The 21388-nt window shown below is 36.1% G+C and overlaps 1 protein-coding gene across 2 annotated transcripts in view; it reads left to right on the top strand.

The window, feature by feature from the left end:
• LOC110679696 overlaps nt 1–13516 on the top strand; it is an 87143-nt gene extending 73627 nt beyond the window's left edge. The window contains exons 3-4 of one of the 2 annotated variants that reach the window (XM_021855285.1): nt 11808–11912; nt 12733–13516. In XM_021855285.1, the coding sequence (XP_021710977.1) occupies nt 11808–11912; nt 12733–12743 (116 nt within the window). In that variant the 3' untranslated portion in view covers nt 12744–13516. The remainder of the gene's footprint in view (nt 1–11807; nt 11913–12732) is intronic. The other variant, XM_021855281.1, reaches the window with a different exon arrangement.
• Nucleotides 13517–21388: the final 7872 nt, after the last annotated feature.

Here is a 21388-nt window from a genome sequence, read left to right on the forward strand (position 1 = left end):
GAAATCCTGTACACGTCTTGGTTCAGTTTGTTGACCATTCAAGGTCTTGGAAAAATCCAGATTAAAAAATGCTACAAAATTTCGAGTGGTAGAGTTCCTATGGACATTTATTAAAACGGAATATGAAGATTTCATACAGTTTCTCCAAGATCTCCCTAAGATTGATTCTACCGGCATTTCTTCCAGGAAAACTCGCGTTTTTTTTCAGGCTTCTCTCTTTCTCTAGTAAGTATTCTTAGAAAGAAGTCAACAGAAAATCCCACAGAAAAATGTCTATGGATTCCCTTAGAAATTTCTCCAAGATTTGCTCTTAGTTTACCCTTTGGACAATTTGCTTTGCCTCAATACATTTTTTGAAGTATTTCCACTTGAATTCTTCCAGAAATTAAATTCGGAATTTCTCTAAGGGTTGGTTCAAGAATACTGTCCACGTATTTTCTGGAATCAATTCAACATTTTTAGCAAGGAAATATTTTACATTTCACCAAACCTCTTTTTCTTGAGATATCATCAAAATTTGTCTTTAGAGTAGTGTTTGATCCTTCGACCTTGACGCTTGTCCCTGCGGGGGCGGGCGCTGAGGGCAGGATCAAACTTGTTGCGCGTCGTTCGATCAGTAAAATGAAATAGCACCGCGGATCGTTAGTAGTGTTTGATCTATTGATCGCGTCATTTGCTCTTGCGTGGGCGAGTGACAAACACTTGTTCGGCGTACAATGCGATAATCGATTTATTTTGCGAACCCGGTTAGGCGTGATTATATCATGGATCGCATCACCAAGTATTGGTGACTCCCAGATCTCTACCTTTTCCCAGTAACTCAATATCCTTTCCATGACAACTGTGGAGATGCAGAGGTGATCTCGGTCAGGGACGAGAATACTCAATCTACCCTCGCCTACATTGATACTTGCTGGGTAGAATCTTCGTTGATTTTTATTTGTTTTATCCTCACCTTGACAACACAATAAAGATTGGCAAAGCGCTTGCGCAAGATTGTCAGTTTGCTTTTAACCTGCTGCTACTCAACCGCTTTGTGATAATCGGAAACAAAAAATGATATTCATTCTAACCAGCTTGACTTTTTTTACATTCCGCTTCGGGAAGTTGTAATTTTTGCACGTTGTACACTAAAGACGCGTCAATATAATCGATTCCGTGCATCGGATCGTTCATTACCTGTATAGTAGCATATTTTTTAATAATTATGAACCTCATTGATAATCAATTTTTTAAAATTGATACTCTTCTGCTTCTGATAATCAAAAACACCAACGGCATAAGGGCATCGTTGTTTGTTTTGCCCATCTACTTTTGTGCCATCTTCATTGGTACAATCATATTGGTGGTGGTGCGGTTACTTTGATGGTGGCATAAATGTCAGTGAATTGAGAATAGTGAGCATTTTTTTGTCCCTGATCTCGGTCTCTAGTAACAACGGTTGTCGAACTAACATTCCTTCCCTTCCCCGATGACCGTAAGTACGTGGCCGGCGCTGTTATTGAAAATTTGAGCTGCACAAATCGGCACATTCATTAAATCTCTGTGCAACTTCGATTGTTCTGGTCAATCACGGAGTAGCAACAAATCTAATAGGATTCTATTAAAATTCACATTAACAGTTTCATCAAGACTCTGAGAATTTCTTTCAGATCACGAGCATTTGTGCAAGGATTCATGTGAGAATCTCCACACGGATTTTTCAAGAAGAACCTCCAAAGTAGCAACTTTAAATTCCACAGACACTCTCCTGGGAATCCCTTTACGTATATTCTGAAACAATTTCTACAGAATTAAATTTCTAACTAAATTCTCGAAAATACATCCAAGAGTTTCTTAAATAATTCCTTCTCTTCACTCCTTGACTCTTCACTCCATGATTTTTTTCTCTGAGTGCAGCAGTTAATTTTTTTTGTGTTCCTAAAGGAATATATGGATAAATATAGTTAAACCTGAAGTTAGCATTAGATGATTTTTGAAACTTTTTTGAAGAAGCTTAAAAGATGTTTATGGGTAAGTTTTAGAATAGTATCAAAATACTTTTTAAGGCAAATTACTTCAAATAATGGGGCCCAGATAGCCGTAGCGGTAAACGCGCAGCTATTCAGCATGACCATGCTGAGGGTCGTGGGTTCGAATCCCACTGGTCGAGGATCTTTTCGTAAAGGAAATTATCTCGATTCCCAGGGCATAGAGTATCTTCGTACCTGCCAAACGATATACACATGCAAAAATGGTCAATCGGCAAAGAAAACTCTCAGTTAATAACTGTGGAAGTGCTCATAAGAACACTTATCTGAGAAGCAGGCTTTGTCCCAGTTGGGACGTAAAGCATGAAGGATTACTTCAAAGAATCTCTAGAGCAATTTCTTAGGGAAACCCTTCCTAAGGCAATACTTGGAGATGTTTATTTTGCAATTCCTAATCGAATGTTTGAAAAAATCTGCAAAAAAATTTGAGAAAAGAAGAAAAAGAAAAAAAGAATTGATTTTAAATAACTTTATGGAGGAATCCTTATAATTTCTCAGATAGTTCTTTGAATTCTTGAAGCAATTTATGGAGGAATTTCTTATGTTTTGAAGAAACTTTTGGAAGAATTCCAAAGATGCAATCAAGAGTAGTGTCTGATCCTTTGCTCGCTGTCGTATCCTGTAGAGGATGTTAAGCATCCTCTACCGGACCGTCGCAACACGTCCGTTGCTCTTAACTATAACCGATTGACTGACTCAATTTTTTTCCGGTGATCGATGCATTGTCAGGCTTTCGATCGGCTCTGTGTTTCTCGCGCACACACTCTCTCGTTTTGTTCTTCACAGAGTGAGAGAGACGGCTTCTTCCAACCCAATGTCTACACAGATTTAAACGACTCTCCCGCTGAAGCCTTTATCTAGCGTGATGCCCAACCGAACGCAGCCAAGAGCGTAACTATTGAAAAGGTCCTATTTTTCAAATGGTGATTATTGATATCATTAATTTAAGATCAAATTTTAAATGTTCCTTGGTTATAGCTTTAATACATCAATAAACTGCCAATATTATATACAGTTATGAATCCATTACCACAATCACTCTCACCTCTACTCTTAAAAAAACGAATTACGTAATTTTTTTCGTCTTTTTAATTAGAGTTTATTATTATTATTTTTTTTTTTGCAAAACTATCTTAACAGTTCACTTCTAAATTATAATATTTTTTGTCTGCTTCTCTGATCCTATATATTGACATTGATGCATATCAACTATAGACTTCATAGAATGGTTTTCAATGCAATAATAATCCTTTTCTTTAACCTAAGTATGCTCTTCACTTACTGAATTTCCCTTTATTTCTTAGTAAACAATCAATACAGTTTCTTAAGCATGCTCTATTTCAAATCCCCTTTAGCGACCGTTGATCAAAGATATTTAAGATCCAATCCAAATCAATCCAAATCCAATCCATATCCAATCCAAATCCAATCCATATCCAATTCCAAATCCAATCCAAATCCAATCCAAATCCAATCCAAATCTTATCCAAATCCAATCCAAATCCAATTCAAATCCAATCCATATCCAATCCCAAATCCAATCCAAATCCAATCCAAATCCAATCCAAATCCAATCCAAATCCAATTCCAAATCCAATCCAAATCCAATCCAAATCCAATCCAATCCAATCCAAATCCAATCCAAATCCAATCCAATCCAATCCAAATCGCCAAATCCAAATCCAACCAATCCAAATCCAATCAAATCCAATCCAAATCCAATCCAAATCCATCCAAATCCAATCCAAATCCAATCCAAATCCAATCCAAATCCAATCCAATCCAATCCAACAATCCAAATCCAATCCAAATCCAATCCAAATCCAATCCAAATCCAATCCAAATCCAATCCAAATCCAATCCAAATCCAATCCAAATCCAATCCAAATCCAATCCAAATCCAATCCAAATCCAATCCAAATCCAATCCAAATCCAATCCAAATCCAATCCAAATCCAATCCAAATCCAATCCAAATCCAATCCAAATCCAATCCAAATCCAATCCAAATCCAATCCAAATCCAATCCAAAATCCAATCCAAATCCAATCCAAATCCAATCCAAATCCAATCCAAATCCAATCCAAATCCAATCCAAATCCAATCCAAATCCAATCCAAATCCAATCCAAATCCAATCAAATCCAATCCAAATCCATCCAATCATCCAAATCCAATCCAAATCCAATCCAAATCCAATCCAAATCCAATCCAAATCCAATCCAAATCCAATCCAAATCCAATCCAAATCCAATCCAAATCCAATCCAAATCCAATCCAAATCCAATCCAATCCAATCCAAATCCAATCCAAATCCAATCCAAATCCAATCCAAATCCAATCCAAATTCAAATCCAATCCAAAGGTATTGAAAATCCTATATAAATTCAAATTTAAATACAATCCAGTCACAACCAAAATCCAAATTCCAATCCAAATCTAATCCAATCCCAATCCAAATCCTATCCAAATCCAATCCAAATCCAATCCAAATCCAATCCAAATCCAATCCAAATCCAATGCAAATCCAATAATCCAATCCAATCCAAATCCAATCCAAATCCAAATCCAATCCAAATCCAATCCAAATCCAATCCAAATCCCAATCCAAATCCCAATCCAAATCCCAATCCAAATCCCAATCCAATCCAATCCAAATCCAATCCAAATCCAATCCAAATCCAAATCCAAATCCAATCCAAATCCAATCAAATCCAATCCAAATCCAATCCAAATCCAATCCAAATCCAATCCAAATCCAATCCAAATCCAATCCAAATCCAATCCAAATCCAATCCAAATCCAATCCAAATCCAATCCAAATCCAATCCAAATCCAATCCAAATCCAATCCAAATCCAATCCAAATCCAATCCAAATCATCCAATCCAATCCAATCCAATCCAAATCCAATCCAAATCCAATCCAAATCCAATCCAAATCCAATCCAAATCCAATTCAAATCCAATTCAAATCCAATCCAAATTTAATCCAAATCCAATCCATATCCGATCCAAATCCAATCCAAATCCAATCCAAATCCAATCCAAAGGTTATTGAAATCCTATATAAAATCAATCTAAATACAAACCAGTCCCAACCAAAATCCAATTCTGATCCAATCCAGTTCTAATCCAATCCAAATCTAATCTGAATCAGCTCCAATCAAAATCCAATTCAAATTAAAATCCAATTATATTCCAATCCAAATCCAATTCAAATTCCATAACTTTTTTTTTTTTGAGACATTAACAACTTTCATCTAAATTTAACTGAATCAAATTCAAATATAATCCAAATCCAATCAAATTCAGATTTCACATCCAATCGAAATCCAATACAAACCGCATCTTAATTCAATTTAACTATTATCCAACTTCAACACAAATAAAATCAAAATCCAATCCCAATCCAATCTAAATTTCATTATCATATTTTTATTTTTTTTTGAACAGTAATAACTCCTATCCAAATTTATTTTAATTCAATCCAAATTGAATCATAATCCAAGTCCAATCCAATCCAAATCCTGTTAAAATTCGACATAAATTCTAATCTAAATATCCGTGGATATCCATACTGCAGTTCCAACCAAATCTAATGAAATCCAATCCAAATCCAATACAATCCCGATTAAATTAAAATCCAATCCACATAAAACCAAACCCATATCCAAATCAAATACAATTCAAATACAATCCAGCACAAATATTATCTAAATCCAATTCAAAGGTAATCAAAATCCAATCCAAATTGGACATAAATTTAATCTAAATATAATTCAGCTCCAACTAAAATCCAACTCTAATCAAATACAAATTCAATTCAATCCAATCCTATCCAAAACCAATCCAAATTCCATTATTGTTTTTAAACATCAATAACTCTCATTCAAAATAAATTGTATCCAATTCAAATTCAATCCATGTCAAACCTTATCCATATTCAAACCAAATCCAATTGTAATACTATCCTTATCTAATCAAAGTCTAATTTCAAATCAAATCTAATCCAATCGAAATCCAATACAAACCCCATCCTAACTCAATCAAACTTTTATCCAACTCCAACACAAACCAAATCCAAATTCAATCCAATCCAATTCAAATCTAATCGAAATCAAATCCAAATTCCATTACTGTTTTGAAACATTAATAACTCTCATCCTAATTTCATTGAATCCAATTCAAATCCAATCCATATCAAACCGAATCCCTATCCAATCTAAGTCTAATTTCAAATCCAATATAATCCAATCGAAATCTAATACAAACCCCATCCTAGTTCAATCAACTTCTTATCCAACTACAACACAAATAAAGTCCAAAATCAATCCAATCCAATTCAAATTCAATCCAATCCAATTCAAATCTAACCGAAATCCAATCCAAATTCAATTCACTCCAATTCAAATCTAATCGAAATCCAATTCAAATCTAATCTGAATCTAATCCGAATCTAATCCGATCCAAAGGTAATTAAAATCCAATCCAAATTCGGCATAAATTCAATCTAAATATAATTCAGTTCCAACCAAAATCCAATTCAAATAAAACCCAATTCTTATCAAATCCAAATTCAATTCAATCCTAAACCAATCAAAATTCCATTATTGTTTTGAAACATTAATATCTCTCATCCAAATTTAATTGAATCCGATTCAAATCCAATCCACATCACACCTAATCCATATCCAAACAAAATCCAATTTAAGTATAATCCCTATCCAATCAAAGTCTAATTTCAAATACAATCGAAATTCAATACAAGCTCCATCTTAATTCAATCAAACACTTATCCAACTTCAACACAAATCAAGTCCAAATTCAATCCAAATCCTATCCAAATTCAATCCACTCCAATTCAAATCTAAACGAAATCCAATACAAATCCAATCCGAATCTAATCCAATTTAAATATAATTCAAATCCAATCCAAAGGTAAATAAAATCCAATCCAAATCCAATTCACTCCAATTCAAATCTATTCGAAATTTAATTCAAATTCAATCCGAATCTAATCCAATTCAAATCTAATTCAAATCCAATCCAAATTCATTCCAATCCAATTCAAATTCAATACAATTCAAATTCAATCCAATTTAAATCTAATCGAAATCCAATCCGAATCTAATCCAACCCAAATTAAAATTCAATTAAAATCCAAATCTAATTCAACCCAAATCTTATTCAAAGCCAATCTAATCCAATCGAAATCATCCTATACAAACTCCATCTTAATTCAATCAAACTCCAACACAATCCAAATCCAAATTCAACCCAAATCCAATTCAATTCAAATTCATTCCAAATTTAATTAGATTCAATTCAAATCCAATTCATGTCAAACCTAATCCATATACAAACCAACTCCAATTCAATTTCAATCCATTCCATATTAAATCCAATCCTTAACCAATTAAAATCCAATTCAAATACAATCCATGTTCAAACCCAGAATCAAATCCAGATTCAATAGAGATTTTTTTATAAAAATAATTCTATTATTTCATAGCACTTTTCAACACAAGTGTGTTCGAAATATTGATACACTACGCAGAAGATTTTCTGTTGAATGTTTTAAAGCTCAATTTATTCAATTATCAATAGAAAACTTCAGAGAAATTGTTATATTGTTATTCATCATTATATTTGTGTTTGCATATTGTGTTTAATTTTGAATTATTTTTCTTGATCGATTCTTGTTTTAAGCTTCTTTTCTGGTAAGTAAAAGTTCCGAAGAATCGTATTTTTCACTACTATTCACTCTTACCTAAAAATTTATTTTCCATGTTTTTCAGCTCTACATATTTGTTTTGGATAATTAAATAATCTTTATTCTTACATATTTTTCTCTTATCTCTCAACTTTTCTATTGCAATTTGTTCAAATCTCATCATTGATTAAGCTCACCAGTAGCTCCGTTTTCCAATTATTTTTGTTCAGTCTGTTCTTTTTTTTTGGCTTCATATTGTCTATTTTACTCATTCTTTTATTTTTGGCCACATCTATTTTTTTGGCATCATATCATTTCCGTTTTCTTCCATTTTCAGCCACATCTATTTTTTGGCTTTTTAGTACATATCATGTCCGTTTTGATCTTTTCTCTTTTTTTTTTTTAGCCACATTTATTTTTTAGCTAGAACATGATCGTTTTCCTCATTATTTTTCCTCTAGCCACATTTATTTTTTTTTTGGCTTTTTATTATGTCTGTTTTCCTCTTTCTTTTTTTTTCATAGCCACATATATTTTTTTGCCATTATGTCCACCTCGATCATGTTTTTAGCCACAACTATTTTCACTCCATCTATATCTGTTTTTTTAAAATCAAATAATTGACTCTGGTTCAGCTACCGACTGCACCATGTCGTATCCTGTAGAGGATGTTAAGCATCCTCTACCGGACCGTCGCAACACGTCCGTTGCTCTTAACTATAACCGATTGACTGACTCAATTTTTTTCCGGTGATCGATGCATTGTCAGGCTTTCGATCGGCTCTGTGTTTCTCGCGCACACACTCTCTCGTTTTGTTCTTCACAGAGTGAGAGAGACGGTTTCTTCCAACCCAATGTCTACACAGATTTAAACGACTCTCCCGCTGAAGCCTTTATCTAGCGTGATGCCCAACCGAACGCAGCCAAGAGCGTAACTATTGAAAAGGTCCTATTTTTCAAATGGTGATTATTGATATCATTAATTTAAGATCAAATTTTAAATGTTCCTTGGTTATAGCTTTTATACATCAATAAACTGCCAATATTATATACAGTTATGAATCCATTACCACACTCGCGTCACTTGCTCCTGCGGAGGCGGGTGATATGAGCAGGATCAATCGTGTTGCGCGTCGCTCGCGTGGCATGATTAATTAGTGTCGCAGATCGCGAAGCAGGTAGTTGTGTTTGATCCTTTGCTCGCGTCAAATTATTTATCATGGTCTAATCGCTTATCAAAGTAAATCCTGTGATCCAACGATCCTCCCCATTAACAAACATTCCTCCCAGTAACCTTTGTGGAGATGCAGAGGCAAACACGGTCTCCAAATAGCAAAGGTTACACATTAAAATTCCTTCCTCCAATCCCACCTGACTGCAAGGACGTGGCCGGCGCCGTTTTTGACCATGTATAAATAGAGGCACTGAATTATGCACACTGAAGAAGATTATGGCCAATTCCAGCCGAACTTCTAGTTGATTATTTGTGCATTTTCACTGACTTCGGTCAATCACGGAATAGCAACCATTGATATGTGTAGTCAGTCTAAGCTAAGCTAAGCTAAGCTAGATATCCAAAAATGCAATCAAAAATATACCTTGAGGTACTGTTTGAAGATATTGAAAATATTCCAAGGAATGATTTTGAGATATAAATTCTGTAGTGGTTGTTCCAAAAACTCCTTAAGGAACGAAAAAAAAAAACATCTAGAGAAATCTCAGGGGTTCATATCAAATTCTTTGATGTATTCGTAGAAAAATTCCTGGACTAATTCGTTTTATGGCGACTTTGCAGATGTTTGGCATGAATCTTTCGAGTTCCATAATTTTTTTTTGGCATATTCCTCTCAAGATATGTTGCGGACTGTTGATAAAATATTTGTATGATTTCTCGTACGATCTTTGGTAGACTCCTAAACTTCTTCCACAAACTCAACCGCTATGGTGGAGTGTTGTAACGCTACAATCTGTGATTGATTTCTAGAAAATTCTTGGGCAGAAGTCTGATTTTCACATAGACTTAAAGAACTATCCATAAAGTTTGTCGTGATGCAATGATGTATAAATATGAAAATAATCTTTGAAAATATACGAAAAAGAACGTTTGCATCAATTTTTTAATGTTTTTTTTCCGTCGGCCAGGGGAAGGCAATAGCCCCCACCTGCTCCCCTCTGGCTACGCCTATGGTGTCTTTTCACCACTTTTGGCTATGGTCTGAAAGTCAACATAATTGGCACATTTTATCGCGATTTGTTTTTGCATACTCACTACAATACCAAATTTTGAGCTGTTCTATCTCTTATGATTACAGAGTTATTGAAAATTTTCTTCGAGAAAATGGTTGTTTCCAAATTCCGATATCTCCGAAAGGCACAAACGGATTTTCAATCGTTTGTCGCCATTAGAAAGATTATCTCTTTCTCTGTTTATGGCGAAAAAACTGTGAGGACGTTTTTTGTTTGAAAAGATTGACAACATTTTGAAAATAATATGTTTTCAAACGAAAATTGTCCATGACTTGAGAAATAATCGAGATAACTCTTTGGTGCCTTCAGCAAAAATGTAAAAAATTGAATGTACTGAAAGTGTTTCATACAAAGTATTCATAAAAAATCAACGCTTTAAGATATATTCACCATAAACCAAAATTTATATGGTAAAGAAGGCGAAGAAAGAGATATTTGCTAGAAGAATAACTGAAAGAAGGAAAATTATTTGCTGAATCAGTTTTCAAGTCATCAAGGCCCACCTTGTGGTTCGTTACCTTAGACAGACATTTGGGACTTATATCTGGCTCTTGTTCAATATTCATGCATTCTTCAACAGGCGAATGCTGCCCTGACTAATTCGTTGTGGCAGATTTAATGGATTTAATTGAATTGAATGGGATGAGTTGGATGCCCAGATAGAATAATTGCAGATACTTTCATATTTCTATGAGAGGATATCACGGGAAGTAAGGTTTTGGTATTTTAAAGGCATAGATCATTAAAATAACCAAAACGGCCGCTATGGAAAGCATGGATAGCGCCACCGTAGCCTTGTGTGTTTGACAGAAAAGCAATGCTGTCACAATGTTAAATCCCATATACGGTGGCACCTTTGTTTTGTAGTGAAAAGAAATTTTCGATATAGCAATAATGTTGATAACATTCTATTTCCATCACAATATTTCAATTTGTTTCATTGCATAAACATTCTTCTTCAATTCCGACCAATTTAGGAAGAATCTTTCGTAACATTTTCGACACATTCATTACCAAAAAACATGCAAAATTGATTGGGGTTGGGGTGTTCATTTTACCCTCAATTCCCATACAAATCAAATCATAGTTTAGTAAAATAACGTGAATTCATGTGCCATATGAATGAAATTTGCTTATTTTCATCATTTTCATGTTCTCCGTGGCGCCCGAAATCAGCACACTACGGTAGAGACCCCAAAAAATTGAATTCGTCCCTTTTTCAAACAGCCTAGGGTTTCAATGCTAGTAATGGACCCCTTAGTAGCTGAAATTCATTCTAGACGCTTTTCCGCAATGATATCTCAGACGCATATACGTTTTGTGGAGTCTAACAACAAATTCAATGTCTTTACTTCATAGTACGTCTATGAAACATAAAAAATCATTCGATTTTTCCAGCGAAATATGCATTTGAAAAACTGTTGTCCGAATGCCTATTATGGACCCTCCCGGGGTCCATAATAGGATTGTTTACAAATTTGACGTTGCGTATTATGGACCCTCCATTTGATTCCCATGTAATCCGGCTCGCTGCCGACGAGCCTATTATGGACCCACCTGGAAATGCGTATTATGGACCCTTTTGTGTGGTTTCATTTACAAAACTGTTCAAATATTTGTATTTATGCGTCTCAAACCAAATATTTTGCCTGAAACTGCTGACTAACAATGTAATCGAAGTTCCCCCGGTGGATTTTCATAGGAATAAAGTTGTTTTGAGTGTTGATTTTATGTTTTTCTGTAGGGGGTCCATAATACGCAAAGGGTCCATAACCGGCATCGACTCCCTAATCAAACTATTTTCATCTTTATCAACAGGCCCAGTCGTGTTCCCACCACCACCAACCGATGGTCCAATGGAGTCCAGCGGAGTCGTCGTTGGCGCTTCCGGTTACGGATTTGTACCACCAAATGCGCCACAAAGTAAGGCTGCCTAACCGCTTTGTACATAGAAATGATCAAATTGCTCTTGTGTACCTACTTTCCTACGCCTTCTAAAACTATTTGCAACTGCTTATATCCCTATTCAACTTAAACAAATGTTCCTGTAGTGGGTTCCACGACAGTATGAAAGTATTACTCCATCATATGTCGTGGCTTATTACTTCTACTACCACACTGCTTTCATTTACTGTTTCCAATAATTCTAACACCCCTGACCGAATAATATGAAAATGTATCTAACAAAATGCACGCTGCATGTAAGATTTTTTGTTCTTTCCACTCTTATTCGGCACGGTGAACGAAAAAAAAAACCAAAGCAGAAAGCAACGATTCCAATTAACAAAACGTCTGAACGCTCCAGCGCCCCACGTGGGAAAGAGTCTTGCTCGGTGTCGGGCTCAGACGACGGCGGCGGTGAGAGAGATCATAACCTAAACGAGCTGGAAAAACTAGCAACAATCGTTAAATAATTGCATGGAGTCTGAATTGAAAATTAATACATTGGTCATGAACTACTGCGGCGATGACGAGTTGGCAGTGGAGGCAAAAAATGAATAACAATTATGCATGCTCGCGTGGAATGTTTGTAAATATGATGGAGACTGGAACGACCTATGCACATTGTGTTTGAAAAGATGGCAACACTGTCGTTCGTGTCTACTAGTGGTCAAGCTTGCATGATAACGATGGTTGGTACTAAATCTAGTTGGTAAGACTCGAAATTCCTTCCCTGATTGCCTGAAATGTGAATAATCCTGAAACACACCTAATGTATATTTTGTCTCGCAATTGTTTATAGTGTACTTTTAAGAACGTCAATCCCCACGGGCCTGGTCGAGCTGGAGCATTTTTACCATCCCCTAGGCATGATATTATAGTGCGATGATAATGTGCGTGAATAACAAAACAAAAAAACATTTGGTTTGTGTGTGTAACGCGTTAAACAATTTCGCTAACCTCCAACTATAATCGATAGATAGTCCAACGAATGCGAAATATCTAACTACTAGTTTTCAGTATTGCTATTTCATAGAAATACTTTTCGCTAAATTATTTGTTCCCCATTTATCTTTTTCGCAGATACGTTTCACTCCATTTACAGAAATCTAAGATACTTCTAAGTCATGACAAATTACTAGGCTTCCAAAAACTGCTTTCCCCCCATCGGACTCAAATACTGATTAGTGTATATTTTTAAAAGGAACAACAAATGCATCATCGTTTTACTTAGTCTCTATTTGTACCCATAATTTATAGCCTATCTTGGGCTCGGCCTGAGCTGAATTTGATGCCATATCAAATTTTGACCCCAAAATTGATTTTCCCCAATCTGAAAATAGTGGTTTTTCGATCAAACAAAAATTACATTTTGTATTTATTTGTAATTATTCATAGACGCTTAGGTAAAGACAATTGTAATTTAGATAATCGTTAAGTAGCGCTGTACAAATCGAATCAATGACAATACGTGAAGCTAGATGGTGTAAATTTGTGAACCTCTGTATTATAAGTTTGAAATGCTGGTTGTTTATTTAATAAATTATTCTAGTTGACACTTTGAATGTAAACGAACGAAAAACAAACTATGTGTCTGGTGATTATAATCCGTTTAACCCATTTTCTACCATTGTAAATAGTGTGCGAGTGTGAATTGATGGTTTTAAAGTTTCTGACGTTCTTTAACTACATAACTCTATTGACATTGACATTACACACTAACTTGACAATCTTGACAATCGCGAAAACACGTGGCAAATCATAAACCTGAGCTAACATGTGAAATGCGCGCAACAACCTTCTCAAAACGAAGCTTTTCTCGTTCACCCCAGGTTCATTGGTTGTTACACCTTTTTCGCAAGGGAACTCTCAAAGTAATGTACTTTATCGGAATGAATCTGACAAATCGTCGAAAGCACAGAAGATCAACACACAAAACGTCGAAGAGGAAACAAGAAGAAAATAAGATTGCAACTTTTTTTAACCTTTACGTCCCCGACCCCAGACAAGGCATTGTGAAACAGCTGCCATATCTTCAATTATCATACGACTTTTTTTGAATAATCCTTAGTTTACTTTTAAAATGTAACAGTTATTATTTGCTGGGTTCGGAACCACGCCGGAGATATTCCGGGTTGTACTGGGGTCACAGTTGGCACAGCGTTACTTATTGCAGTAACAATACCGAAGTTTTTATGTAGAACGTAGGATAATGATAGATTGTCATCATTTAAACATAATTTGAACAGTGGACAACAATTCCGGAACACCGTTGCCGATTCCGAAAGGGCCCCTTTGGGGACATTTCTGTTTCATGTCAAAAACATACCGTGTGATGTCGCAATCTTTATGCATTCGAGAGAACTTGTCAATAGATGAAGACTAAACTCGGTAGGAACAGATATGGCCGCCCCAGAGCACAAGGCACAGCTTCCGCCAGGGCCTCTCAGGGGGACATTTCCGTTTTATGTTCAAAACTTACCGTTCTTCTTCTTCTTTCTGGCGTTACGTCCCATCTGGGACAAAGCCTGCTTCTCAGATTAGTGTTCTTATGAGCACTTCCACAGTTATTAACTGAGAGCTTTCTTTGTCGATTGACCATTTTTGCATGTGTATATCGTGTGGCAGGTACGATGATACTCTATGCCCTGGGAATCGAGAAAATTTCCTTTTGCGAAAAGATCCTCGACCAGTGGGATTCGAACCCACGACCCTCAGCATGGTCATGCTGAATAGCTGCGCGTTTACCGCTACGGCTATCTGGGCCCCGACAAAACATACCGTGCGAAATCTCAATCTTCGTGAACTTGAAAGAATATGTCAATAAAGTAGAAATTTACTTGGTATCAACTGATGCGATCACTCCTGAACATCTGGCACTGGTTCCGCCAGGGTCGCTTTGGGGCCATTTCTGTTTAATCCAAATCCAATCCAAATCCAATCCAAATCCAATCCAAATCCAATCCAAATCCAATCCAAATCCAATCCAAATCCAATCCAAATCCAATCCAAATCCAATCCAAATCCAATCCAAATCCAATCCAAATCCAATCCAAATCCAATCCAAATCCAATCCAAATCCAATCCAAATCCAATCCAAATCCAATCCAAATCCAATCCAAATCCAATCCAAATCCAATCCAAATCCAATCCAAATCCAATCCAAATCCAATCCAAATCCAATCCAAATCCAATCCAAATCCAATCCAAATCCAATCCAAATCCAATCCAAATCCAATCCAAATCCAATCCAAATCCAATCCAAATCCAATCCAAATCCAATCCAATCCAAATCCAATCCCAAATCCAATCCAAATCCAATCCAAATCCAATCCAAATCCAATCCAAATCCAATCCAAATCCAATCCAATCCAATCCCAAATCCAATCCAAATCCAATCCAAATCCAATCCAAATCCAATCCAAATCCAATCCAAATCCAATCCAAATCCAATCCAAATCCAATCCAAATCCAATCCAAATCCAATCCAAATCCAATCCAAATCCAATCCAATCCAATCCAAATCCAATCCAAATCCAATCCAAATCCAATCCAAATCCAATCCAAATCCAATCCAAATCCAATCCAAATCCAATCCAAATCCAATCCAAATCCAATCCAAATCCAATCCAAATCCAATCCAAATCCAATCCAAATCCAATCCAACAATCCAATCCAATCCAAATCCAATCCAAATCCAATCCAAATCCAATCCAAATCCAATCCAAATCCAATCCAATCCAAATCCAATCCAAATCCAATCCAAATCCAATCCAAATCCAATCCAAATCCAATCCAAATCCAATCCAAATCCAATCCAAATCCAATCCAATCCAATCCAATCCAATCCAAATCCAATCCAAATCCAATCCAATCCAAATCCAATCCAAATCCAATCCAAATCCAATCCAAATCCAATCCAAATCCAATCCAAATCCAATCCAAATCCAATCCAAATCCAATCCAATCCAAATCCAATCCAAATCCAATCCAATCCAATCCAAATCCAATCCAATCCAATCCAATCCAATCCACCAATCCAATCCAAATCCAATCCAAATCCAATCCAAATCCAATCCAAATCCAATCAAATCCAATCCAAATCCAATCCAAATCCAATCCAAATCCAATCCAAATCCAATCCAAATCCAATCCAAATCCAATCCAAATCCAATCCAAATCCAATCCAAATCCAATCCAAATCCAATCCAAATCCAATCCAAATCCAATCCAAATCCAATCCAAATCCAATCCAAATCAATCCAAATCCAATCCAAATCCAATCCAAATCCAATCCAAATCCAATCCAAATCCAATCCAAATCCAATCCAAATCCAATCCAAATCCAATCCAAATCCAATCCAAATCCAATCCAAATCCAATCCAAATCCAATCCAAATCCAATCCAAATCCAATCCAAATCCATCCAAATCCATCCAAATCCAATCCAATCCAATCCAAATCCAATCCAAATCCAATCCAATCCAAATCCAAAATCCAATAATCCAATCCAAATCCAATCCAAATCCAATCCAAATCCAATCCAAATCCAATCCAAATCCAATCCAAATCCAATCCAAATCCAATCCAAATCCAATCCAAATCCAATCCAAATCCAATCCAAATCCATCCAAATCCAATCCAATCCATCCAAATCCAATCCAAATCCAATCCAAATCCAATCCCAAATCCAATCCAAATCCAATCCAAATCCAATCCAAATCCAATCCAAATCCAATCCAAATCCAATCCAAATCCAATCCAAATCCAATCCAAATCCAATCCAAATCCAATCCAAATCCAATCCAAATCCAATCCAAATCCAATCCCAAATCCAATCCAATCCAATCCATCCAATCCAATCCAAATCCAATCCAAATCCAATCCAAATCCAATCCAAATCCAATCCAAATCCAATCCAATCCAATCCAAATCCAATCCAAATCCAATCCAAATCCAATCCAAAATCCAAATCCAAATCCAATCCAAATCCAATCCAAATCCAATCCAAATCCAATCCAAATCCAATCCAAATCCAATCCAAATCCAATCCAAATCCAATCCAAATCCAATCCAAATCCAATCCAAATCCAATCCAAATCCAATCCAAATCCAATCCAAATCCAATCCAAATCCAATCCAAATCCAATCCAAATCCAATCCAAATCCAATCCAAATCCAATCCAAATCCAATCCAAATCCAATCCAATCCAAATCCAATCCAAATCCAATCCAAATCCAATCCAAATCCAATCCAAATCCAATCCAAATCCAATCCAAATCCAATCCAAATCCAATCCAAATCCAATCCAAATCCAATCCAAATCCAATCCAAATCCAATCCAAAATCCAATCCAAATCCAATCCAAATCCAATCCAAATCCAATCCAAATCCAATCCAAATCCAATCCAAATCCAATCCAAATCCAATCCAAATCCAATCCAAATCCAATCCAAATCCAATCCAAATCCAATCCAAATCCAATCCAAATCCAATCCAAATCCAATCCAAATCCAATCCAAATCCAATCCAAATCCAATCCAAATCCAATCCAAATCCAATCCCAAATCCAATCCAAATCCAATCCAAATCCAATCCAAATCCAATCCAAATCCAATCCAAATCCAATCCAAATCCAATCCAAATCCAATCCAAATCCAATCCAAATCCAATCCAAATCCAATCCAAATCCAATCCAAAATCCAATCCAATCCAAATCCAATCCAAATCCAATCCAAATCCAATCCAAATCCAATCCAAATCCAATCCAAATCCAATCCAAATCCAATCCAAATCCAATCCAAATCCAATCCAAATCCAATCCAAATCCAATCCAAATCCAATCCAAATCCAATCCAAATCCAATCCAAATCCAATCCAAATCCAATCCAAATCCAATCCAAATCCAATCCAAATCCAATCCAAATCCAATCCAAATCCAATCCAAATCCAATCCAAATCCAATCCAAATCCAATCCAAATCCAATCCAAATCCAATCCAAATCCAATCCAAATCCAATCCAAATCCAATCCAAATCCAATCCAAATCCAATCCAAATCCAATCCAAATCCAATCCAAATCCAATCCCAAATCCAATCCAAATCCATCCAAATCCAATCCAAATCCAATCAAATCCAATCCAAATCCAATCCAATCCAATCCAAATCCAATCCAAATCCAATCCAAATCCAATCCAAATCCAATCCAAATCCAATCCAAATCCAATCCAAATCCAATCCAAATCCAATCCAAATCCAATCCAAATCCAATCCAAATCCAAATCCAATCCAATCCAAATCCAATCCAACCAATCCAATCCAATCCAATCCAATCCAAATCCATCCAAATCCATCCAATCCAATCCAAATCCAATCCAAATCCAATCCAAATCCAATCCAAATCCAATCCAAATCCAATCCAAATCCCAATCCAAATCCAAATCCAAATCCAATCCAAATCCAATCCAAATCCAATCCAAATCCAATCCAAATCCAATCCAAATCCAATCCAAATCCAATCCAAATCCATCCAAATCCAAATCCAATCCAAATCCAATCCAAATCCAATCCAAATCCAATCCAATCCAATCCAAATCCAATCCAAATCCAATCCAAATCCAATCCAAATCCAATCCAAATCCAATCCAAATCCAATCCAAATCCAATCCAAATCCAATCCAAATCCAATCCAAATCCAATCCAAATCCAATCCAAATCCAATCCAAATCCAATCCAAATCCAATCCAAATCCAATCCAAATCCAATCCAAAATCCAATCCAAATCCAATCCAAATCCAATCCAAATCCAATCCAAATCAATCCAAATCCAATCCAAATCCAATCCAAATCCAATCCAAATCCAATCCAAATCCAATCCAAATCCAATCCAAATCCAATCCAAATCCAATCCAAATCCAATCCAAATCCAATCCAAATCCAATCCAAATCCAATCCAAATCCAATCCAAATCCAATCCAAATCCAATCCAAATCCAATCCAAATCCAATCCAAATCCAATCCAAATCCAATCCAAATCCAATCCAAATCCAATCCAAATCCAATCCAAATCCAATCCAAATCCAATCCAAAATCCAATCCAAATCCAATCCAAATCCAATCCAAATCCAATCCAAATCCAATCCAAATCCAATCCAAATCCAATCCAATCCAATCCAAATCCAATCCAAATCCAATCCAAATCCAATCCAAATCCAATCCAAATCCAATCCAAATCCAATCCAAATCCAATCCAAATCCAATCCAAATCCAATCCAAATCCAATCCAAATCCAATCCAAATCCAATCCAAATCCAATCCAAAATCCAATCCAAATCCAATCCAAATCCAATCCAAATCCAATCCAAAATCCAATCCAAATCCAATCCAAATCCAATCCAAATCCAATCCAAATCCAATCCAAATCCAATCCAAATCCAATCCAAATCCAATCCAAATCCAATCCAAATCCAATCCAAATCCAATCCAAATCCAATCCAAATCCAATCCAAATCCAATCCAAATCCAATCCAAATCCAATCCAAATCCAATCCAAATCCAATCCAAATCCAATCCAAATCCAATCCAAATCCAATCCAAATCCAATCCAAATCCAATCCAAATCCAACAATCCAAATCCAATCCAAATCCAATCCAAATCCAATCCAAATCCAATCCAAATCCAATCCAAATCCAATCCAAATCCAATCCAAATCCAATCCAAATCCAATCCAAATCCAATCCAAATCCAATCCAAATCCAATCCAAATCCAATCCAATCCAAATCCAAATCCATCAAATCCAATCCAAATCCAATTCCAAATCAATCCAAATCCAATCCAAATCCATCCAAATCAATCAAATCCAATCAAATCCAATCCAAATCCAATCCAAATCCAATCCAAATCCAATCCAAATCCAATCCAAATCCAATCCAAATCCAATCCAAATCCAATCCAAATCCAATCCAAATCCAATCCAAATCCAATCCAAATCCAATCCAAATCCAATCCAAATCCAATCCAAATCCAATCCAAATCCAATCCAAATCCAATCATTCCAATCCAAATCCCAATCCAAATCCAATCCAAATCCAATCCAAATCCAATCCAAATCCAATCCAAATCCAATCCAAATCCAATCAATCCAATCCAAATTCCAATCCAAATCCAATCCAAATCCACATCCATATCCAATCCAAATCCAATCCAAATCCATCAAATCCAATCCAAATCCAATCCCAAATCCAATCCAAATCCAATCCAAATCCAATCCAATCCATCCAATCAAATCCAATCCAAATCCAATCCAAATCCAATCCAAATCCAAATCCAAATCCAATCCAAATCCAATCCAAATCCAATCCAAATCCAATCCAATCCAATCCAAATCCAATCCAAATCCAATCCAAATCCAATCCAAATCCAATCCAAATCCAATCCAAATCCCAATCCAAATCCAATCCAAATCCAATCCAAATCCAATCCAAATCCATCCAAATCCAATCCAAATCCAATCCAAATCCAATCAAATCAATCCAAATCCAATCCAAATCCAATCCAAATCCAATCCAAATCCAATCCAAATCCAATCCAAATCCAATCCAAATCCAATCCAATCCAAATCCAATCCAAATCCAATCCAAATCCAATCCAAATCCAATCCAATCCAATCCAAATCCAATCCAAATCCAATCCAAATCCAATCCAAATCCAATCCAAATCCAATCAAATCCAAATCCAATTCAAATCCAATCAGTTGCGAAAAATAGTTTTAAAGATTATTTTATCTATGCCATTCATCTTAATACTGCAGGTTGTAACTTTAATGTTGACGCAATTTAGTTCGATCGATTTCACATTTATGACAGTTATGTAAGGACCATGTTTCTGGACTTGTGAAAATTCTCTTTATTGCAGTGATGGCCTCAATCAAGGTCTAAGTCAATAATCGAAATTTTGTCAGCTCTGAATAATTTGGCTAGTTAAGTGAAAGATACCTCCCACCGAGATAGGGCTCCAACAACAGTGTGTAATCGAACATGACGACTCATAAAAGTTAAAAATCTACCCGACGGTGTCAGTATCGTCGATGCTATTACATACGTTGTTTGTGGTGTGTCTTGAAAAGAATCAATTTTTATGGTGCAATAATTGTTGCTCCCTCATTGTACTGCCGCTACTTCTGCCTATAGCGGCACTTGCATGCATATCGACCATGTAAGTAAGTGGACATAGCGCCGCAGTGCGCACAAGTAGGTTGTCGGGCACAAATAATCTGATCAATTTGATCGCGCCAATATGGGTAATTCTTCGGTAGGCGCAAAAGAGTTCGTGTACTGACTGACTCTGGTATTCAGTGAGGGTGTCGCTAAGCGTCTCTTTCATGGTGCCCTCCTATTTGTGGCATGATGGACAGATTGCGAAGTATGGACCATGTAGTTGTCGTTGCAAGATGATTG

The sequence above is a fragment of the Aedes aegypti genome, chromosome 1, assembly GCF_002204515.2.
Source record: "Aedes aegypti strain LVP_AGWG chromosome 1, AaegL5.0 Primary Assembly, whole genome shotgun sequence".
Taxonomy (NCBI): Eukaryota; Metazoa; Arthropoda; class Insecta; order Diptera; family Culicidae; genus Aedes; species Aedes aegypti.